The sequence below is a fragment of the Aedes aegypti genome, chromosome 2, assembly GCF_002204515.2.
Source record: "Aedes aegypti strain LVP_AGWG chromosome 2, AaegL5.0 Primary Assembly, whole genome shotgun sequence".
In the NCBI taxonomy this organism is placed as follows: domain Eukaryota; kingdom Metazoa; phylum Arthropoda; class Insecta; order Diptera; family Culicidae; genus Aedes; species Aedes aegypti.
Genome location: NC_035108.1, coordinates 291,012,456 through 291,038,020, shown reverse-complemented (window position 1 = coordinate 291,038,020; position 25,565 = coordinate 291,012,456). Strand labels below are relative to the sequence as shown.

The window sequence follows — 25,565 nt, the reverse complement described above, 5'->3', positions numbered from 1 at the left end:
AAAAAAATCAAACAAAGATCATTGATTAGGTTATTGAATTATTTTCTCACGTTCAAATGCCCGAGGCCAATAGACAACTTACGTCCAATCCAGCTTCCGTTGAGCTTCTTGGGAGCATATTCCCCATCGATTATATCCTGCAGCTTGATTCTTTGTCCTTTCACCCGGGGTCCTTCATCCGGTGGTGTGAGAAGTACCTGAAACACCGAAACGAAACACATGATTTGCGTTAGTGTGGGGCAAGACAACTTGCTACATTTTTATGGATTCACCCAAAAGTGAGACACTCATCGTTGTGAATTCACAGCTTTAAAGTGTTTTGTGTGATGATGCATAAAAACATTTTACGATCATCAAAATACCATACAGTTCACTATGGGCGATCAGGTGGTCAAAAATCGAAAAAAGGACTTGTTATGATTGGTTTTTCATGTACATCATTCCATAGTAAACACTTCTATTAAGATATTCCTGGAACATCAGGTCAAAATCTTTTATATTTTGATTGATAACATACTGTATTAGACTTTAGAGTTAGAGTTTTTAAGAAAAATGAATGATTCAGTGCAAACACAAGGTACACATTGAATACACCATACTACATAATCGTAACATTTTATACAGATCTTTATACACTGTCTGAAAGCTTATTCAAAAAGCTATCTAGCAAAAAAAAAATGAAATAAAAGTTCGTACTTTAGCTCGGAAAAATGCGGGGAGTGCACTGAAAAAAATATATTTGATTTTATATCGAAACTTTACACATCGCATACTTTTTTGTCCCAGGCTAAAATATATTTCCAAGGGTACTTTGAAGGTTTTAGCTGCACAAATTTGCACTTTTTTAATTTAGGACTTCATGATTTTTTCAAATATTTTCAACCATTTTCTATTTAAAACAGCTAAAAATCAATTCAGAGAACAAATAAACATAGCTAAATTATTCATACATTATTTCCATGTAAGTTCTAACATTTATAATGGTTTGCACATCGGTAATCACATAAATGGCTTATATGCATCATTAGCAACAAAACATATTATTTCGCTATAGACCATATTCAAAAGTTAGCCTCGCAAACTTGTTTTTGAAAATAAAACATCAAATTCGTATTACAAAACTAATAAATACGACATGATATGGAAAACATATTTTTGGCCGCCAGTTTGTATAGAAACCGTCCATAGTGCAGTTGAACTGCGACAATGTAGAAGTAACAGCTCAAACTGTTCTATCCTCAACAGAGAGTCGTAAAACAGTGTCTTGGTCAAAAAGTTGCATTGTCGATGAATCGACACAGAAGAGCGTTTTTATTTGCTCTCCAGAATAATAGCTTCGTATGACTTGTTCCATACAATGAAAGTTTAGTTATATTATTAAGGCAAGCATGAGGAATTCGGTTTTTGTTAGTTCAAGAACTCATATTTCTTCTACCTCTTTGTTTAAAACTTAAAGTGTTACAATTTTTATAATAAAACCACTATACATTGTAAATCAAAACATTAATTATTGACATTTTTCTTTCATCGTCACAAACGACACGAACAGGAGAAACCTTTATTGTTTTTTTTTTATTAAGGGCTTATCTGCATTCATCGATTTCTGTTCATCGTTTGTCTCTTTGCGTTATTGAAGAAAACTAATTCTCCTTTCGTTACATATGTTTGTGCAGTAGAATGAAGAATCACTATATCTTGCTTCATAAACAAGAAATATTACAGATATATCTAATTTAGCGAAATTATAAGCGAAAGAGAGGATCGATGAAGAGAAATCGCTAATGTCAGTTAGGCCCTATAGGCTAATATTTTCAAAGCTGAACGATCACTTCGACATCTGGTGGCTAGTAGGAGAACCGTCATAAAAGAGGTTGGGTTGAGAACGCACCGTGTGCAGCATAGGAAGGAGCACACATATTACACTTTTTCTCGGAATAGTTATGTTGTAGACGATCAGAAAGCATTGAAAAACATGATAAACTTTTTTTCCTTCCAAAATGTACAGATCCGGTCAGTGCTCATGTACGATTTGTGGGATAAAATTGGTGTTTGGCTACATAGGTTATAAACATCCGTATTCTTTGTTTGTGGCTAAATTTGTTGTGAAATCATGCGTATCGCAAGAATAAAGCGTCAAAATGATTATGCCAATGGAAAATAATTAAATAATTAATTGATTATGAGCTAATTTTTGGGTCGAAAAATTGAATTTTGGACGTAAACAAACATTTTCAATGACATTTCTCTCCTTCTCACCTAGCGACCTCTATGCTGGTGGCGCATTAAATTTGACTATTGAAGTAACGGCACCAGAGTTGTTATTAGTCGCCCGATTTGATAGACTATCATTGACGGTGACGAAAAATAAAAAGTTTTCGTCACGACCTAATCTCGGCGCAACCAACACTGAAAACATTCTACAAGCTCGATCAACGTGTTCCACACGTGAATTTTCACTAATTGTAAAACATGTCATTCGAACGTGTAAAACTAATTTCTATCAACAATTCAAAATCAAATTTAAAACACGTTAATTTACAAAATATCGAAAACCTTGCTGAATAATTTATTGCTGTGTGCGTTTGAAATGCAAATATCAAATGCGGGAACACCAAACGCGATAAGATTTTTCACTAGAAATGTGGTGTCAAAAATAGATTTTTCTTATTAGGGCGGCGGTGATTTATGTAATCGTTGCTAGGTGTCCTTTGATTATTTTGTGTTACCGCATTTGAAGGACGTTTAGTCAAGATTTGCATATCAAACGCAAACAGCAATATTAGTGATTGCTTGGTTATCTGATTCCAGGCATCCAAAGCAGGCGCCCAGTTGTCTCAAAAATAACATGCTAAATAACATGTTACGCGTGGTTGGCAAATATGAGTCCTTGTCATGATAGGGAAACTAGTTCTACTTGTGATTGATAACGCCATTGTAGAACACGTTCAAATCATGTGTAGAAGACTTTGCAATCGAACCAAAGTCAATTCTTAACAGAGTTACATGTTTTACACCGCTTTTCACCTAGCAGTTCGACACGACAGATCCACGTTGATAAGAATTAGGATCGAACGTGTGGATTATTTTCAGTGTAGCACCTCGACACGACGAAAAAATCTTTGCCGTTTCTCTCTGTCTGTGTTTTCGTTCAACGAGTTCAGCTTGAATAGAAAGACAGACAACAAACCGATGCCAATTAAATAGCCGCTGACGGAGCTGAACAAAGAACCTTCAAGTTATCGGTAGCACGCGCCTACCAATACGGCTAGCACAATTTCTTGAGAAACTGTTTGCCCAATTGCTAACACAAGACACCTAGTTGGCTAATAGTTCGTAGCTCAGACTCTTTTTGTCTGTATTTGTGTGCTCGGTGACGATTAGATGCTTATGTTGGTTCACTGTGGTGGGGTGACGTGAAGAGTGACGAAAAATATTACTCGTGGACTTATTGCGGCTTTGTTTCGTCGTGGTGTCCTTGCCGGTCATTGAAGACAAAGAAAATGACGATCTTTTACGCACTGAATATTTTTTTTAAATTTTTCGTCATCGGTCAATGACGAAATTGATGGTTACCAACCCTGCTCGAGACTATTTCTGTACTGTAACAGCACAGAAATAGTCACGAGGGTTCTTTTTATCATAATTCACTTTTGGTAAAACAACGCAGAGAAACTTCTATTGCTATTCTAATTCGATGAAACATTTAGTTAGACACGTCCCCGTGACGATATGGGATGCATTCATTGCTTATGAGAATAAAAAAAGCAAGGCGCATTCACGGTACTCCCCTGACCGTTATTATCATAGAAAAATCTCCATCAAAGCTATGCTTAATTGCTCACCAGTTGTTTTCTATAGCTAAGCTGCATGTGTGGGCAAAATTTAAAAAAAAAATCGTACACGGGAAAGAAAATCTGTGGTAAGAATAACTATTTTAGCTGACTACGTCCATTCTTAAAACTACCATGGAAATTCAGACAAATTTACTATGTTTACGGTATACCCCACCGCATTACTGGTACATTCGACAGGAAAAATTTACAACAATCTGATTCCAACTATAGACATTTTTAAAGTTTGAGGTATATAGGGCAATCGTGAAAATTCATCTAGAGTCTTGCGGGAAAATAGGCCACTATAATTTTTTTGAATTTCACTTTTGGTCATGTATCCACGAGCTCTACCTTTGGTGAAAATTTTATACAAATCGGAGAACCTTCGGCCAAATTGTCTGATAATAAAAAAAATCCCTTTAGTTAGTTATTTGTAACTTTCAAATGGAATTTTCAATGGGAAGATCAACAAAATATGGAGTTACGCCCTCATGGAGGTGTAACCATTGATAACACTAATTTTGAATAGAATAATTAGGCACTTTAATATCTTTAAGCATATTCAAATGTTTCTAATGGCACATTGCACTTAAATACTGCAAAAAATTTTCACAATTGAGTGATTTTTCATAGGCTCAAGTGCTATAACCAAATTAGTTTTTGTGGCACAATATTCTGGATAGTTTGTTGGACCGATGTACTCACGATTCAGATTATTTTACGTGCTATTCATGTTGAAGATTGTAAGATTGTGTAAAATATTTTCGGACTTGAGTTCTCGATTATGGATAGCAGGGTATGGAATAACACTGAAATTAACGATGTACAAAGCAGTGAATTCAAATAGAGGAAAGTAATACAAAGTGTAGAACATCCGTTATTATTTTGTTACATGAAATTAAAAATCGTAGCACTTACAGACTTAATTTTAGACGTTTGGCTTTGTCATCAAAGTTTATTTAGCTCCCAAAGTTTTTTTTTGTCTTTCTATTGAAGCTGAATTGAAGCTAACTTATTACTGGGGTGTCCGATTTAAAAACGGTCTTCGGCAAAGTTGTAGCTGATTATTTCATCTCACAGTATTAACATAGTTCTAATCTCCAAGAGTACATGGACAAACACTATGACCGATTGAATGAATTGCTTGCTTTTCCTATAGTAATTCCCATACAAACTTTAAAAGGCTTGTGCAGTATCAGTTTTAATCCAAATGAGCTCAAATTTTGGGAGGACACTCAGAACTTGATCTAGAATCGAATGAGCGGTGTGGAGCAAAATCGATTTTTCGAATCACTCTAATGATCATTCAATTACTTTCAGAGCAACACTGATTTTTTGCTGTAGAACATAGTAGCCTGGATTACTTTGATCTATTCTTCCCGCCAGGAGCACCACTGTTGCCTGCCGAACAGTTGGTGAAGCATGAAAAAGGCAAACCAACTTTATGATGATGAATAACAATTTATCCTGACGTCCAATCAAAAAGTGGTATTTGGCAAAGTTGTAGCTGGGAAGTTTTCACATGATATGAGTGTGTTCACTTTTCCATAAAATATTATGGCGAAGAGATAGAGGGCTGAACACAAGAGATTGGCGTTTTCCATAGAAATCTCCATACTAACTTCAAATGGCGTGTGCACAACCAAATTTCTTCCGTATCACTTCAAACTTTGGGAGGATGCTATTTATCATAATTGAAATCGTTTAAGCAAAGGGGAGCTAAAATTTCAAAATTTGCATCACTCTAGTGAACAGTGTGTCCCTAACACACCACACTCACTCGTCCACCCTTCTTTGGTGGGATCACTTGGGCAAATGGCTGATTTCAGTCTTTAGACTGTTCCACTTATAATCCATGGCCTCCATTTGCTACCAATATATGCTACCAGAATTGTATGCCGCACACGCCATCTGGTTGTCAATGATGGAAGATATTCGGTTGGCTGCGTGGTTATCGGCAGCCCTGTCGTCGTAAAATATGAGCTTCTTAGTCAGTCCTTTTGATGAGGGCGTTACTATAGCCCAGAGGGCGGTTGTATTCCCAGGCGTTAATTAGGGAGTCTCACAAGAAAATTGTATCAAATGAATATATATTCCAAACTCATGAGAACTAATATGCATTTGCACGTGTTAAGTTTATGTTCAATGCTCATCCAAATTAAAATGTGAAACGGAGAAACACCTATAAATTTGAAAAAATATATGGATAATGTCGAGCCCTCTAGACACATCGGAATATCTTCAAAACCAAGGATAAACGATCAAAATTCACACAGATTCTCAAAATGGAAAGTATTTGCTTAAACTCAATGTTTATTTCATTTCAACACGTCCATTAGTTCATTAGTATCATTATACTCATTATACCATTAGTATCATTATACTAAATAACTAATACTTTTGCTTAAAATCAAGATGGCATCATAATACAATATGGACACCCAATTTTTTACCCAAAATTTAATCCCACTTTACAGTTTACTCGAGGAAAGAACCTGCAATTGAATACTTATTACTTTGTTGTACGAAATATGTTGTTTTCATAAATTTAGAAAATCGTTCATTTCAAACGGCTAATACTATTGCTTACCTAATTTTTGCAGCTGTTCTAACTCAGTTTTTTCTTAGGGAAGTTTCAAATATAACGTCCATCATATTTCGGGATTTCTAGACCTCCAACCCCCCTCTGTCATGCTTTTTTCAATACCTAATACATGCACTGTCACACTTTCGTAGACCACCCCCCTCCCTCAAATGATGAGTTTCATTTTTGGGTGACCCCTTAGTTAGCTTTTTGATAGTGACCACAAAATTTAAAACGAATGGTGCACTAATGGTGAAATTCAAGATTTTTCTGATAACATTCAAGATGACCAAATTTAAAATGGCCAAATTAATTGTATATGAAAGCTACATACTTTCTCAGTTTGATTTGTGATTTAGGATATATGAAAAGAAAGATACGTGAAGAAATACCTGAAATGTATCAAAATATTAGCTTCTCTGCTAGCGTTTGAGGGATCCACTAATATGCTTGCTTCCCCCTGACGAGATTTCCGAACAAACAATTTCGCCAGAGATGCCATTGATTGAAACAAACATGCCTCAAAATGCGGCTTATGTGGAATTGCCGAACAGATTCACGAACATATGCTCAACTCCTGCTCTTAAAGCAGGACGTCTAAAAAGTTTGAACTTTATTTTTGGCTTAAACAAGAGCTTCGAACTTCAGCCAAATATATCACTTAATTTTAAAATATAATGTCACTGGATTTTAAAATATTACGCTATTGTTTATTATAATAGTTTGGCGTTGGATCTGTTAGTAGATTTGAGAATTGTTGATTATTCATTACAGCAGGTTTTCAAATTCATTTCAGCAAATACCGTTTTTGATGCGTACTTGATAATGAATTTTCGTCACTATCACTTGAATACTATTGGCCCAAAATGAACAAGAATACGAACTGATTGTTTTTAGATATGAAATGATTTTTTTCTGCCTCAAAATTTCATGTAATCTCATAAAACTTCAAGAGCAACTTGAGATGATTCGATCGATACTATTTCATGCTGAAATTATGTCGCAAATTCAACATAATTTTTCTTTTCACACGAAAAAGTGATTTATATACCAAAGAAATACCAGAATTTCAGAAATCAGTGGTGACAAAGGGGTCGCATAGCTCGGAAATTTCAATTGATTCTCTACAGGGCGTTAATTTGCTCCTGATTACTCCATGGTGTTTATAAAGCTTGACAATTTCGATTGGTGTCCTAAAGAGCGTAGAGATGTACCTGAACTATGTGGATTAAGGTCAAATTTCTGCAGGGCGTTGATAAAGTTTTGAATTTTAAATTATTTTTCTACAGAGAATTAAGATGAGCTATCTGAGACAATATCAAATTAATCAAATAACAGCTAAACAATTTTCATTAATACCATACAGGGCGTTGATATGCATATGATCTACGTGGAATTAGTTCAATATAATTCAGAACGTTGATAAAGTGTGAAATTTTTAATTGAAGCCCTACAGGACGATGAGATGCAGCCGATTTACATATAATAAAGTCAAAACACTCCAGAACATTGATACTGCTTGGAATTTTCAGCTTATGTCCTACAGGTCTGGCCTAAATGAGACATGGTCAAACTCCATGACGTGAATGAAGCTTAACCATTTTGATTGATGTCACAAAGGGCGTTAATATGCAGCTGAACTATGTACGATAAGGTCACATTACTCCAGGGCCTTGATACAGCTTGAAATTTTCAAATGATACAAAGTGTTAAGATGCAAATGATCAACATAAGACAATGTCAGATCATTCAAAAATGCATGAGCGTATAAGAAGCTTGTATTTTACAATTGATATCTCTCAGGGCGTTAAGATGCACCTTCTTGAAATAAGGTCAAATTACTCCAGGGCGCCGATACAACTTGGAATTTTTAATTCATTTAAGGCATTAAGGCGCACTTTATCTACATAGGATAAGTTCATTTTTTTTTCGCAGGTATCGCTTAGAATTTGCAATTGATATTAATCAGGGCATTAAGATGCAGCTGATCCACATAACAGAAGGTCAAATAGTTTCAGTGCGTTGAAGCAGCTCGGAAATTTCGATTGATTTTCCAAAGGGGTTTTAAGATCCTCCAGATCTTGCAAAGATATAGGTGAAATAAAGTCAAATTACTCCAGAGCGTTGATATAGCTTACTAATTATAATTGATATAGGACCAATTTTAATTTTATACAGGACGTTCGAAGACACCTGATCTATTTGGAATACTGTCAAATTTCTCCTGGGTGTTGATACATCCTGTAATTTACAATTGACGTTCTACAGGGCGTTAAGATGCACCTAATTGACAAACGATAAGAACAAATTACTCCAGGGCGTTGATACAGCAATGAATTTATTAAATGATTTCCTACAGGGCGTTAAGATACAGCTCATCTATTTGAGGAAAAATCAAATTACTCCAGAGCGTTGTTGCAGCTTGACAATTTCGATTGATAGGGGCTATGAGGTGCGCATGATCTACATAGAATAACGTCAAATGACCGTAGGGGTTTGATACAGCAAGAAAAAATCGATTGATTTGCTATAGGGCGTAAAGATGCTTCAGATCTCGCCAAGATCTTTGTGGACTCTTACTCCAGGGCGTTGATACAGCTTGGAATTATCAAATTAAGTCCTAAACGGCGGTCAAATGCACCTGATCTACATGGAAAAAGGACAAATTATTCCAGGGCGTTGATCCAGCTCAGAGTATACAATTAATGTCCTACAGGGCGTTAAGTTGTATCTGATATCCATGGAATAAGCTCAAATTACTCCAAGGTGTATCAACGCCCTGGAACACGTAGGTTTTGATTGATTTTCTACAGAGCGTCCAGATGCTCTAGATCTCGCAAAGATCTGTGTGGAATAAAGCCATTTTTCCAGGGCGTTGACAAAGCTAGGAAGTTTTAATTGATGTCCTACAGAGCGTCAAAATGCACCTGATCTACATGGAATTAAGTCTTATTACTCTAGTTAATAGAGCATGAACATTTCTATTGATTTTCTTCAGGGCGTTGAGATGTTCCAGATCTCACAAAGATCTATGTGGAATAAAGTCAAGCCATTCCAGAGCGTCGACACAGATGGATCGATTTATGTCATACAGGGAGTTAAGATGCATCTGATCTACGTGAAGCAATATCAAATTACTGCACAGCTTTGATAAAACTTAGAATTTTCAATTGATGTCCTACAGAGCGTTGAGATGAACCTGATCTACATTGGGCAAAGTCAAAACACTCCAGGACGTTTATACAGCTCGGAAATGTTGATGGATTTTCTACAAGGCGTAAAGATGCTCCAGATCTCGCAAAGATATGTGTGGAATGTAGTCAAATTTGTCTAGGGTGTTGTAACAATTTGAAAATTTCGATTGATGTCCTACAGAGCGTCAAGATGCGTCGAATACACATAATAAAGTCAAATAACTACAGGGCGTTGATACAGATAAGACAATTTGATTGATTTTCTACAGGGCATAGAGATGCTCCCGATCTCGCAAAGATCTATGTGGAATAAAGTTAAACTATTCTAGGGCGTTGATACAGCTTGATCTATTGATGTCATACAGGGCGTTGAGTTGCACCTGATCTACATAGAGCAAAGTCACGATACTCCAGGGCGTTGATACAACTAGGAATTGATGTCTTCAGACTATTAATACACACTCGATCTACATAGAATAAAGTCAAACTACTGCAGGGCGTTAATACAGTATGGCCCATAAAAAAAATGCGAAAATTGTTTGAACGTGAATTTAGTATCCACAAGCGTTATTTTAATTGTTTTTGCTTTTTGCTGTAGTTTCTGATTATTGTAGTATATTCTGACATAACTTCGCTATCCGGGACAATTATTGTCACATTTTTTTTACTGTCCTAAATAATGTAATAAAGCAAAGAAGTTCGAAGGTTTTGTCCGCCTAAAGCTAGACACAGCGTCTGATTGTCGTATACTCTGGTGATAAACTTTCCACCTTCAAAAATCACACTTCATTGTTGAAAATTTTAGTTTGTTTGGTATCAGAAGATGGAAGAGTTCTTAGAGAACGTGTTTTTCATGATCACAATAAAATATTTTGCTTGGGTCATAGTTTTGAGGGCATTTGCGTCTTATAGGTTTGATATGCCCTTATTTTTTGTTAAAGTTGAATAAAAAATAAATACAGAGGCCTTTAACAGATTTTTAAGGATGAAATTCATTCCTTCGGTTAGAGACAACTTATATCAATACTAGTTCATAAATTTGAGCAAAACGGAGCCGCTTATCACACTTATATGAAGGTTCAATCAAAGGTCTCCCAAATGAGCCGTTTTTTCGAAAAAATGTTTGAGTCTCCAATAACCCAGGTATGAACCAATTCTATCATTTGATATGGGCGTATGCTAAAGACAAGGCCTGTGAAGAATCTCACGCCATCGTTGATGTTTTAGAAGCTTTCATCACACAGATATTGAACTCGACGTCCGCATGATAAAATTTAAAGGAATGTTTCCAATTCCTCTCTGGTAAGGTGAAAGTTACAAATTATGTCCAAAGCGAAAAACTGAGTCTAAATAGATTGAACAATACAAGTAATGAATAATATTTATGTTTAATATCTATTTTCCATGTAAAAACTACCATAAAACATGATATGACGATTTTCGCATTTTTTTATGGGCCATACTGTATAGCTTGTAATTATTGACTGATATCCTACAGCGCGTTAAATGCAACTGATCCAATTAAGACAAGGTCAAATTACTTCAGGGCGTTGATACAGCTTGACAATTTCGATTGATGTTACACAGGGCGTTTAGTTGCACCTGATCTACATGCAACAAAGTTAAATTAATTCAGGTCGATGATACAGCTTGAATTTCCCAAAGGGCGTTAAAAAAATATCTGAGAAAAACTTCTTAGTCGTCGACTAAGCGCGACTAAGCAGGACGACAGGGCTGATCGGATGACCAAACAAGGAAACACACAACACAAACACTTTCCTGAATTATGAACATTCAAATAATACGAAAACTACACTAATCTCGATCAGTCTTGGGAACTGTGACCACAATTCACCACAGTTCATCGATTCTGCCATTCCACCAAAACACAAAGCAGCAGCAGCATCAATACCATCAGGCGTTGCGCTGCCAACGGTTCACACACTGCTTGACTGTTTTTGTCTCTCCACTATGACCATTTTCGGGCAGCCATTCCAAGCTGAATGATTGAAAAAAGTGTTAAATCATTCAATCGCTAATATTTCGCTTGTGTTTTCAACTAATTGAAATCTATTAGCTCTAACAGAAAGACCACAATCATTCCGTTACGATACATATTAACAAGTTCAATTTCATACTGCCTTTATCGAGCAAAAATGCAAAACCCCGCAAACCGCAAAAATCGTGTCACCACTGTGCTCGAGTCATTTCGCATTCGGGGTTGAAAAACGTTAGGAAGAAGAAGATTAGGGGAAGTGGTGGTAAAATGAACAGGGGTGGTAAAATGAACACCGTGCCTTTTACTGAGAAAAAACAAATTTCGATGAATTTTTATCACGCACGGACGATTAAGAGCATAAATCTGAGAGTTCGGGTTGATACGGAGGTCAATTGAAGTGAAAATATCAACGAAAACTAAGATTTTAGAAAACCACGTTTGAAAATTAGAACTGACGTAACTTTTAGCTCGGAAGACTTGAGGTTTTTCAGTGAGGTGAATATTGTTATGATATGATGTCAAATCTGATACCTTTAGAAATATTTTTGAATGGGTTACAATCATAAATGGATGTATTTTCGGTGGGGCAATGAAAATTTTCAGAAATATTTGTTTTGCTCACGTTTTTTGCATGGTGTTCATTTTACCACCAACCGCTGTTCATTTTACCCACATAGTGCAGGTAAAATGAACATTTGCATCGCTTTTTGATAGCGACGAAACTATGTGAAAATTTCGCTATTTTAATCTGAATCTATGTCGCTGCTATAGATTACATCCCTATTGTTGATGTTGTGCGATAGAACTATACAAATTGCTCGTTTTTCTATCAGAAACAAGATGATATCCTTAAGGTGTTCATTTTACCACCCCTTCCCCTACATTTTTTGAAGAGTCGTGACATTTTTTGTTTTGAACCGTCATGGATTGCTTTGGATTTTGATGGTCGTGTAGAAAGATGTAAATGTAGAGGCGGTAAATGTTTGCTCCAGTACTTTTCTCATCCCTGATCTCGATAACCTGCTGAGGGGATACTACGAACCGGTACACAATATTGGCACCGCAATGCCTTATATCGCATGAGCCAGTGAAAAAACAGCTATTTGTGGAATACTCTGAAGGCATGTTATTGAAACATTTGAACATGCTTATCTGTATTAAAATGCATAATTATTCTATTTAAAATTATAGTTTTTAATGGTTACACTTCAAAAAGGGCGTAACTCAAAATTTCGACGATCTTCTCGTTCAAAACTCCTCCCAGAGGTCACAAATAACTAAATAAACCAGCCTTGACAAAAATGATGATGCTATATTTCTCCTGAGAATCATGGCCATAACAAATCCGTTTAAACGTCTGAGAATTTATTTGAATTTGTAGACTTATACAATCAAAAAGGCGTAACTTCAAAACGAGCTCTGCGATTTTTTTTCAAAAATTTTGCCCAGACATGCAGTTTAGCTTTAGAAAACTACTGGTGAGCACAGATTTGATGGAGATTTTTTCTGATAATAACGGTCATGGGAGCATCGTGGTATCGCTTTTCTTACTACTCAACCCACTGGATGATTGTAGCAATGTTCACTTGGTGACAAGGGTATGGTGTAAGGAAATTGAATTTTCAACCACATTTTGGAGAAAACTTTTGCACCAAGGATCGAATTTCATCCACGTTTGCACCATGTTATGCGCTATATTTAGTTTCGCAGTCGTGTGGATCTGCTAAAACTGTCATGCAGTATCGGGTATTGGCTGTACGATGAAAATGTTCCATGCTAATGAAGCTATATAGTTAAGCGGCGTTTCATTATTGCTGTTTTGGTACAACTATGCATTGAAGATTTCGCTGGAAAGCATTACACATTTCTTGCAGTTCTATAAAAGCAATTTGCATAGTATTTAGTTGACACGTTCATCCCATAGGGATTTCTTTTTTCTTTGAAATAATATACAGTGACATACAATATTTTCAAATCAACTAATTGTTTTTATTGACTGAATTTCTGGATTTTCAGAATATTGCCATTGTGATTTTGCGATTTTAAGCTTATTTAACTGCTCAACAAATTTTAAAACTTTCAATCTCTAAAATGGTTTAATCTTGTTCAATGATTAATTTTACACCAGGCTCAGACCAAAAGAATAGTGGAAATCGTGCAACCACTCTATATCAAGGGTCTGAAACCATTTTTTTATTTTTATCAAAATAATGAATATTGCTCAAATTTTGACCATTAAACTAAACTTTTTCAAGCCATAATCAATTTAGCTTACTGTTGTGAACCCGATTTCAAGGCTTCTTTGTAGTAACAGTGTTAAAAATCTTTAATTTACTTATCTCATGCTTGAAATTTTCTAGAATATTAGCCCTGATCAGGATCCAGAAATATCCGCAAAACAATAGCTTCATGCCCACTAGCTCAGCCTGGTGACAAAATCTTGTATCTTTTGCCTAAAATAATGATAGCTCTTGAGCTACTAAACATGTTTGCTGAAGACGCCATCTTTCTAAGTGGTTGGGCTCCTGAGATATTTGAAAAAGTTTCATGCTCACTAGCGCCACCTAGTGGCAACATTTTGAATCAACTTGCTAGAACAATGATAGTCCTTGAGATACTATACAACTTTGTTGAAAACGCCATCTTTCGTAATGGACAAACTCCTAAGATATCTGCAGAACAAAAGTAAAAGTTTCATGAAAATTAGTGTCACCTAGCGGTCATATTCCGAATTAAATGAGGTACCATCCAGATAGCGCTCCACCTCCAGAACAACTTTACTGTTGATTTCATGTTTCGAAAATATTTGGATTTTGAGATGATGACTGAAGGGTTAACAACAGCGATACCATTAGCGGCAGGATTGATTACAATTTTAAAGCCGTCCAAGTTTCAACTTAAAGGTAGAGATACTGTTGAAATTATGCGGTTATCTCATTCACAGCACAACTAAATATTTGCCAATCTTTCCCAAAATTGCGTTCGCCACACCAAAACCACATCGGAAATGGTAACGTGTTCAACCACACGCGGTCCAATTTTCCATTCCACCGTCATACTGTTGATTCTGGTCTATTGTTGTGGTCAGATATCGATTTGCTCGGTATGAATCTAACACCGATGCTTATGAAAAAAATATCAGAACCGAAATCCCGGCTCTTTCTCCAATCCAATCAATATCAATTGCCACTATTGGTAAAATTGAATCACTTCTCCTCTGAATGGAGTGGTTGAGGTTTGCTTAGCAAAATTGCCTGTGCGCTAACTGTTGGATTTTCACAGGGATATAATGGGAATTGTTACCGTTGGTGTTGGAAAAAATCCGAGTGCAGTTTTCACATCGCAGCGAGCAATATGGAGTTGAATATGGGGCCTGCCTTAGCCGTCATAGAGTTCAGGAATAGCTTTCATTCTTTCATTTGTTTCGTCTGAAACTGTTGACTGAACAATCAATATTTTGAACCTGTTGCCACAGACAAACACATTTTTTTAGTGTCATTGAACGAAACCAGTAAATCAAAGTATGTTTGAAGAGTTCAAAGTTTGGAAATACAGCCGCAAACAACAGCCATTAGCGTGCTTTCCAAGGTATCATCGTAGCCGATCAATGATGCTTTGTGAAAATAAGTAATAGGGGTTCCTGGGGTAATATGCACCACTTAAGGAAAATGTGTCGAAATGAATACTAAACAACATGTATGTAGTGTTTAAATACACGAATCTAGTTGGTTTGGGTTCATCCTACATGGTGTTGAGCAATCATCATAATTGCATAAGATTGCCTAAAAATTTAACTTTTTTCAAACACTACTTTTGCGTGAATTAAGAATGATGCGGGCACGATGCACCGCTTTTTAGGACAGAACGCACCGCAACATTGAGGCAAGACGCACCTAAACAAAGGGGCATGACGCACCACAATAATGATGCAAGATGCACCTTCGTGTTTTAAACGTAATTTTATTTATCATAAAAACACGAGTTTTGGATGATTTTCGTCTACAAGATGATACAATTATGCATAAATACGTTAGTAAAGACTTCAAATGACCTAACTTTTATGATTGTAGTTTTTTTTAGAATGGATCGTTCTGCCCCGACCAATAGAGTGCATGTTGACCCAACCGGGCGCTTAACAGATAATGTTACTGAAAATAGAAATCGTTGTGTTATTTCGCCAAATCATGTCATCAACAACTTACCCAGTCTCTAATCATCTGTTTTAAGGTGAAAGGTTGTAAAAATTCTTAATTCGTCGCTTTCATAACAACCAGTGAAGTGATCGTGTTTTTCGAATTATTGTTCTATCTCCCTGTTAAGTACTTCAAAATGTATCAAATTTTCAGGGTGTCGACAATTTGCAACGTTTCATCAATCCGCATAGTGTTTTTCTCTTAAAACTCGTTTATTTCAGAGAAATTGGCAAGGTGCGTTTAGCCCCGGCAGTGCATATTACCCCCGGAGCCCCTATGACAGCTGCGGTAGTTTTCTGTAGAACAAAAAAATTATCTCTAAAATTGCAATATATTCTATGCTAAGCTTACCGCATATATGCTCCCAGAACTGATGCAAATTTTGAAGTTTTTGCTCCCCGATGCATAAACGGTGTCAACTAAGATGACTATTTGATTTGAAAGGAATTTGGTTCAGCACACTCTATTAGAAGTTTATATGAAAATTATTATGGAAAAGGCAAACCTTCTATATTCAATCCTTTAACTGTTCGTCAAAATAATCGAAGGAAAAGTGAACAAACTTATCTCATGTGGAATTTTTTCAGCTACAACTTTGCCGAAGATCACATTTTGATGGAACGTAAGAATAATTTATTATTATTGGTAACAAAGTCGAAATCATGCTGAGATGATCATTCAATTACTTTCGGAGCAATGCTATGATTTTGCTACAGGGGAAGAAGTGGTAAAATGCACACCTTAAGGAAATCATCTTGTTTCTGATAGAAAAACGAGGAATTTGTATAGTTCTAACTCACAACATCAAAAATAGGGATGTTATCTATAGCAGCGACACGAATTCAAACTAAAATAGCTGAATTCTCACATATTTTTATCAATACCGAGAAACTATGCAAAAGTTCATTTTACTAATGCAGGTAATGGGGCAAAATGAACAGCTGTTGGTTGTAAAATGAACATCATGCAAGTAACGTGAGCAAAACAAATATTTCCGAAAATTTTCATCGCCTATATATCCATTGATGATTGTAACCTATTCAAAAAGAATTTTTAAGGAATCAGATTTGACATCATATCATGACGATATTCAGCTCACTGAAAAACCTCAAGTCTTCCGAGCTAAAAGTTACGTCAGTTCTAATTTCTAAACGTGGTTTTCATAAATCTTAGTTTTCGTTTATATGTTCACTTTAATTGACCTACGTATCAACTCGAAGACTCCAATGTATGCTCTTAATCGTACGTGCGTGATATAAATTCATCGAAATTTGTTTTTTCTCGGTAAAAGGCACGATGTTCATTTTACCACCCCTAGAATATAGTAGGCCCAGATAGCCGTAGCAGTAAACGCGCAGCTATTCAGCATGACCATGCTGAGGGTCGTGGGTTCGAATCCCGCTGGTCGAGGATCTTTTCGTAAAGGAAATTTTCTCGATTCCCAGGGCATAAAGTATCTTCGTACCTGCCACACGATATACACATGCAAAAATGGTCAATCGGCAAAGAAAGCTCTCAGTTAATAACTGTGGAAGTGCTCATAAGAACACTAATCTGAGAAGCAGGCTTTGTCCCAGTTGGGACGTAACGCCAGAAAGAAGAAAGAATATAGTAGCCTGAATAATTTTGATCTATGCTATCCGCTATAAACACCACTGTTGCCTGCCAAACAGTTGGTGAAGCATTCTACATGCAAACCAACTGTATGATGATGAATAACAAATTATCCTGACGTTCAAAGATTATCACATGAGAGGAGTTTGTTCACATCTTCATAAAAAAGGGAGCTGAACACAAAAGTTTGGCGTTTTCCATAGTAATCTCAATTTAAACTTCAAATGGTGTGTGTGCTGTTAAATTTTTTACAAATCATTTTAAATTTTGGGAGTATGCTAATCACCATATTAAAAATTGTTTAAACATAGGGGAGCCAAAATTTCAAAATTAAAATCACTTTAATGCTCCTTCAATGGTAAAATAAATAGAAAAAATACTTAATTTAGAGCAATGTCATGGAAATTGTATCAATTTCTCTAAAAAATATCACCGGTTCGATAATAACTCTATTTTAAAAAAAAGCTTGCAGCATCTATTGCACTAAATGAGTTCAGCGTGTAAGAAACAACCATGATGAGTTTCGTTATTTGAATTTGTTCACAAGATTAGATAAACAAGGATACTGGTTAGGGCGATTCAAAATTTAAAAATGTTTGAAAATCCAATCTCCCATATGTTCCTTACCATCCTTACCATAAAAATAGTGTTTTGTGAAATTTTCAGCTTTTTCGGTGGCGATTTAAAGGTGGCCCAAAGAAAAAGTAGGTTTGTATGGAAATTACTATGGAGAAATTTTGAGAAATGTTTCAAACCAGCTAGTACTGTAATGTAAGTAGGAACGTATCATCCCATATTGAAAACTTATTCTTCAAGTCTTAATGAAGGATGTTGCTGAAAAAACAAATCCCTTTTGAGCAAATTTTGTTTTGATTTTTGTACATGTTTGCAGGGGTATAATCCCATATTTAGCTAACTGATAGCAAACAAACTCATGAATATCTATTCTGCTATTTGTCGGATTAAATTATTCTCTTCAGCAAATTTCTTTATTATGGCTTGAAGAATGAGTTTTTACTATGGGATAATAAGTTTGTACTTACATTACATTACTAGCGGGTTTGGAACATATCTCAGAATTTCTCCATAGTAATTTACATACAAACCTACATTGTCTTTGGGCCACCTTTAAATCACCACCTAGAAAGCTGAAAATTTCACAGAACACTATTTTTATGGTAAGGATAGTAAGAAACATATGAGAGATTGGATTCTCAAACATTTTTAAATTTTGAACCGCCCTAATACTGGTAGCACCGGCTTTTGTATTTTCAAGGTTTTCGACTGAAAAACAACGGCGCAGTCTTAGTTGAGTAGTCACGATAACGTCACGATAAATTTCATCTTACGGAACGACAACACTGATGTTATTGCTATTACTTTCACACGTTATGACACCGCCTTCTGTCAAAATTTTAATCATAAAATAGGCGATCAGCTGTTCAAAAACGTCACGTAAAATAAACGACTGTGCTGTAATGAATAATAGCAGCACATGCCGATTTTCATACAAAATGCTCAACTTTGGCATGCTCTAGTTTTGTGTCCTTTCAGGCAATCGAGCTGACATTTTTTCTACAGAACTACAAATAGGGAAAGTGTACCAGTTATGGCCATAGTGGTTCCCTATTTGGGCAAACTTTCCTTATTTGGGCATATTTTAAATCTTAGTACTACACTACATAAAATCTTTCAAAATGTGAAAACATTCAAGTAATCCCGTATGGCGAAATAGGGAACCACTATGTCCATAACTGGTACACCTACCCTATGGTCAATTTGGTGACAACAAAATTTCATATTTTTCTGAGCCACTGCCGGAAAGTGAGATTTTAAGTGAAAATGTTCGAAATACTGATATACTGATAAAAAATTTTAAAATTGATAATAATTTAACTACTTTGAATACATGAGAACACGATTGGAAAATTCTGACATTGAATCGTCAACAACAAAAAAATTTCTTCATTTCTTCATTACAAAGCTTGCTTCGATTTAGCTATAAAAAATATAGTGTAGTCAAGAAATGTCAAAAGGGAGTGATCCCAACTAACAATTTTAGCGCTATAAGCCAAGATTATTTGCATTCTGCTGAACAACAGTTGAATTGAAGCAGCGAAATGAAACGAAACGAAAATGAAACCTGTCAAAAATAGAACGATTAGCGTCAATACAACTATAACGCAAACATTTTGCAGCTACAATTCTTTGCTGAGTATATTTAGTCTTTTATCGCTTTTGCTGCTTTTACAAACCTCTAACTCATCACCTTAAACAGAAGCAACCTAATGTTGTGGAATAAAAGTCCCCATCATTCATCCGGCTGCTTCGATGCAATATGGTTTGTTATGCTGCCAAATATATTAATAAGGAGCTTTGTCGTTTGTTATACAGCGCACACACAGCGACAAGCTATACAATAACAATATGTGGTACAACTACATAGCATGTTGGATGTTAATATTGCGTTTGGCGTTTCACGCACTTTTACAGCCTTTTGAGATGGTGTAAGCGTGGTTTTAAAATCTTATAACATCATTATTAAATATTTTTGGTTCACGTTTTCAATGTAGAAGAAAACGGTGTTTTTTGTTTGCTTTTGATATATAATGTGGTGGCAGGAAGAACAGCGTCGAGACTTGTGGATGCAGAAACCGTGAGTTCGATCCCAAGCGGTGGCGGGTACTCTAATTGTGTAACGTTGGGATCATTCAATTCAGATCCTAATGAATTGAGTTCTGGAAGCTGTGAAACAGATTGAAAATAATATTCAATCGATAATACAGTGAAGCTGTGTAAACATTATTTAACAGTTGCGAAATGGTTGAAAAAGCGCCTTCCGAAAATGTTATACAATTACTTGTCGTTTAACTTTTGAGATAGAGCAACTGCATGAATAAGAGCTGCCTACACAGCATAAAAGTAGCTGAGTAAATTCATCAGATTTGTTGGTAAAAGGATCGCGTAGAAGCTTTTGTTCGTGTGTATAGTGCCTTTACTCAGCATAATGCCGTATCAAGAAAGCTAAGAGAATGGTTATATTTTACATTTGCACTAAATGTTAGTTGGGATTCTTAGTTTACGGCAAGCTAAGCGTAAGAAGCTGGATTGATTTGCTTAATAAAAAAAAAAAAATAAAAATATTGTTACTCAACTTAAATGAGAAAAATAAAAAATTCTCGATTACTTTTTCAAATCGACGTAAGTAGCTTCCATACGGTTTTGAGAAAATTAATTCAGAAGAATCACAACCTGTCCTCTAAAACTGTTTTAAAATGAATACCCATTTTTGACATTTTTCCGCCATGTACATTGCTTAAATTTTGCATACAGTAAGCTCGCTTTCAAAAACTAGGAAGTTCCTGTTATTTCCCACAAAAATTTTATTACAAAATGATAAGCCGATTTATTCAATTACTTTCGACGTTTTTGTATCAGTGTAAAATCGACTCAAGTAGTGTTTTGTTTTGATTCGGTGTTAAGTCATTTTGTCTCTCCATACAGCGGAGCGGCGAAAGTGGTGGTTACACACTTAAATTATTTTACGGATTCCTGTAAAATCTCAACAGCTGAACAGTTCGGTGAAATAAATTAACGGAGTACGGTAAATTTTTACAGTATTCGGTGAAAAATCACCGTAATCCGTAAAATTTCGACGGAATTACGGTGTTTTATTTCACCGAACTGTTCAGCTGTTGAGATTACGGTGAAATTCACCGTAAGAGCTTAGTGTGTAGGTAGCGAAAGTTGAAAATCTTACTTTCGTCGTTTTGTAAATCCGAAAAGTAAACGTTCTAAAAGTGAAAAATCGAGTTGGTTTAGAGCAAAATGTGTAGAATTTCGTCTACGAAACACGTAGAATCAATAATGTAAGTTTGCATACTTTTTTGACTTGAGTCTGTTTGAATAAGTTTTCGAAAATTTTTCTCCAATCATCTTTCCTAAAGTGGGTTTTGTAACCCATTTTCCAATGCAACGGCGATTTGTATAAAGGGTAACAAATACCCAACCTGTGACATAAACTGAGTTTACTCGTTAATGAGTACAGGGTGTCCGTAAATTATCCGAACAGCAAAATATGCGAAAGATGATCTCTTTTCAAAAACAATAGAAAAATCAATGTCCGTGTACCTTTTTCAATACATCTTTATGTTAAAACAAATTATAATTCAGAATAATTTCGAAATAATTGCTTCTTGTTGAGATAGGCAAATTTAAACATTTCGGAGACGTTTTTCCTGAGGGCCGCTAGTCATATTTGCGATAGTTTTTCCCTACGAATAAAAATAGATGAATCCAAATGTCCTATTATTATTTGAAGTAACCTACAGGTCATTGGCTTCATGTTAGGCTGGAAAAATAAAATTATATGGTTCAAATCCAGTGAATTCTATGGATATTTCTCTCCCGCCATAAAGCTCGAAAAATTGCTCTTTCTAAGACCACTCAACTCATTTGGCTTGGTTTTACAAATATTTGAAATCGGAAATGTGTCAAGAATATGCTGCTCAAGAATATAAAAGGTCAATGTATTAAACTATGCAATAATACTGAATTTATTCCACTTGATTGCATAGAACCATGCCTTCAAAGTTTGTACGGATAATTTGCGGACACCCTGTATATCGGGTTTACTCATTAAATGTGGAAAATTGGTATTTTTTTGACCATTAAAGAGTATTCGCAGACAAGCTGCACAGGGAACACTATGTAGAGCAGTGGTTCTCAACCTTTTTGGTGCTTTACAAACGCCTCACGGACCCCTAAAGATGGATGCTCTTGAAATCAATGTTTATGGAAATACCGAATCTCTCCAATAATTTTCCCTTTCGGTCGCCACGCAGTTGACGATTACCAGAAGCACCAAGCTGAGGCTGTGATCGAAAAGCGAGGTTTTCTCAACTATGTTGTGCAATATACACAATGCGACTATTGAAGTGTTATGTAATGTACTGGACAGGCACTCCTACAAGGCATGTCTGTAATCCACAACATATCTTAATGGAGAAATCGTCAATACAAGAATCCTGCTGTTATCTTTTGGAGGAGTCCACTATGAATTGAGTCAGGAATTTACCTTGTATTTTCCAATAATACGACAAGGAACCTGCATGAACTATCTTGACAAAATTCAACAATTCATGCAGGGCAAGAATGCAAAACCACTGTGATGTTTTTCACCATCCAATTGTCTGAAACAAAATACTAATATGCATTTATGTACGGTTCAGAATTAACGAAAAAACTTTGGCACTTCCAGGACCCACTTTGACAGAGGGCATTTCTCGGCTGAATTGTCTGAAACTTGGAAACAACGCATATTGTGATCAGCAGTTTGAAGAAAAGAGCCCTGTCGAAGTGAATGAGGGGAGCAAAGAATAAAATACTACACATGGAGTAACTCCGAATTTCGCCAATAAATCGCCAAAAATATTGCCAGAAGTTAATTGCCGATTTCATGTGTTCCTTACAAGCCGTAGAAGAAATTATCAAAAAAATCGTCGATTTGTAATCGTCGCCAAAATCTTCACCAGCTAATCAACCGCTGTGAATTTGACGTCTCACCAGTTTTACCAACATAACGGCAAATCACCTCCTTTGATAAGTTTGCTGGCGACGATTTTATCGGTTTGTTTAAAAATTGGCGGCATGTTTTGTTGTCCATAAAACAGACAGTATAGACTGCTTCATTGACAGCAAAACGCGCCGCAAACATCCAAACAGACCGACAAAATTTTAGCCAGAAAACGACTAAAAGCAGGTGATTTGAGTTGAAAAGTTTGCAACCATGTTGCCCCCTATGTTTTCCATGATTTTTTTTTGTAATCTTTGCACCTTATCGAACGCGATGGTTTGTAACGTCGCTGATGAAACAGTTGCCAAATTTGTCGCCAGCTAATAAGCCGCTGCGAATTTTACGTTCCACCAGGCTTACCATTGTATTGGTAACACTGGTGAAACGTCGAATTCGCGACTGCTGGTTACTGTTTCATTAGCGACAATTACAACCCGTCACATTCGATAAGGTGCAACATGATTGCAACCTTTTCAACTTGTAATCGATCATATCTGTGAAACACAAAATCAAATTGTGTTTATATTCGATAATGTAATAATGCTCATGAAATCAGAGAAAGCTCTTGAAAGTTGCAATGTTAAGCACAGAAAATCCATACGCACGCGGTGAGCGATCATTCAAGTTGTAAAAAGCTATTGTTGCAGAATAAGATTTTTACAACAAGAATAGGAGAAGTAAATATGTAAATATGAATGCTGAAGAAAATTTTTGAGGAATTAAATGAACACTATTAAATTGATATAAATTTAAAAACCTACAATATACACTAATTTATTGAACATTTCAAACAAAAATGAGTATTAGTAAGCTAGCATGTTGTTGACATGTTGAAATAGTTCTAATAAATAGGTTTGTAACATCTAAAACAACCTCTAAAATGTATAAATAATTTACCAGCAGTATGCATTTTAGTTGCATCTCTAATCGAGCTATTCTTATAAGCTATTAGCTACATAACAGGAAAACTCGATTATACAAACTGCAAGCTAATGTTGCACCTTGAATTTCTGTGGATTATAAAAAAATAACATTTATTTCAAGTGCAGTGCAATTTATGGTAAATATTTTTGAACAGACGCTCGAAATTTGCTTTAAATGTAGATGGTCCAACCATGATCAAATTTTCTAGCGATATAACAAGGGTTAAGAAGGTGAGAGACAGTGATGCCTCTGGCTCATTAGGGTCCGTCTATAAATGATGTAGCATTTTTTCACTGATTTTTTACACCTCCCTCCCCCCTCGTAGCATTTAGTCACAAATGCTGATAATCCCTCCTGGAAAATACGTAGCATATCAAGCAAGCCCCCCCCCCCTTTTCCTCCATTCTTTTTGGTTTCCTCAGCGATTGGGCAAAAACATAATATTAAAATCCAGTAATTTAAAACAAAGCTTGACATTACCTGATATCAATTACTGACTGAAACGTCAGGATAATCTACCTTAGAGTTCATTTATTATTTGGAAAACATTTTGAACAAACTTATTTCCGGTTAAAGTTATATAATTTTTGGATCCATTGTACGCCAGGTCTATTTGTTAGCCTTTTGCTGTTGTTAAATCCTGAAATAATTTTACAGCAGGAAATGTTAAAAAAAATCTTGTTTGGTAAGATAAAGCTAATGGCAATGGTAATGGTTCAACATATTTCATAATGTAATAAACAAAAATAATAGTATATTAGAGGATTTTTTCAATAATTCGTTGTTAAGAAATAGCTATGAATATGATCAACGAAATACCTTAATTTGGAGTATATCTTCGCCATTATTCGCCAATTGTAATATTTGTAAAGTTTCAAACAACAGCTGTTTTTATACAATCTTCTTGAAATATAAATATTTCAACTAAACTTCATCATCGTTCCCCATACTGAAATATTTGTACACAACTCATAATGAAACAATCTATATAAATAAAAATGTAGTGGTGTTTGTACTTATGTCAAGAAATGGCTTGAGAATAGGACAACCGATTTGCATAATTTCTTCACTGTTGTTGACGTGTCCATGTGATGAAAAAGTTTAGGAATGTTTTCGAAAAATTGGATGGAATAGGACGGAGGCGTGGTGCACGAGACTACTCAAGAGGCAGAAGAACTGAGTATGGAATTTCCCGACGGAAGCGGTTCTTGTACGATCAGATTGGTGGTTGTCTTCGAGATGAGACGTATCATGTTCACACCAGGTCCGAGGGAAGAGGCATGTGGCTGGAGGATAAACGATCTGGATCATTTCGGTGATCGAGAGGCTTTGTGGGTGGAGATGGCCTGAAACAGTTGGCGTTCCTGGTGGTATTGAATCAGAAAGGGCAGCGGAAGAAGCTCGGAAAACACGAGTAATATATTTTTAACCCATTTTCAGTCTTGGTGCATGTTGTGAATTGATAAATTCTCTGTAGACACCCTTACTCAACAATACATATTTTATTGATTATCGAATCGAGTTTTAATTTAACAATATATTAAGAAAACTCATTGCTCTTTGCCTTTTGAAGGTAGGGATTCCGTCTTATATTTTTCGGCTCACAATCCTTTTTCACCTAGCTCACAATTCCTTTTTCACCTAGCTTG

The 25,565-nt window shown here is 35.8% G+C and overlaps 1 protein-coding gene across 2 annotated transcripts in view; it reads right to left on the bottom strand.

Moving 5' to 3' along the window:
* Positions 1-25,565, bottom strand: part of LOC5569176 (prolyl endopeptidase FAP) — a 576,755-nt gene that overhangs the window by 156,576 nt on the left and 394,614 nt on the right. For both annotated transcript variants that reach the window (XM_021845337.1, XM_021845338.1), the window contains exon 5: positions 83-197. In XM_021845337.1, the coding sequence (XP_021701029.1) occupies positions 83-197 (115 nt within the window). The remainder of the gene's footprint in view (positions 1-82; positions 198-25,565) is intronic.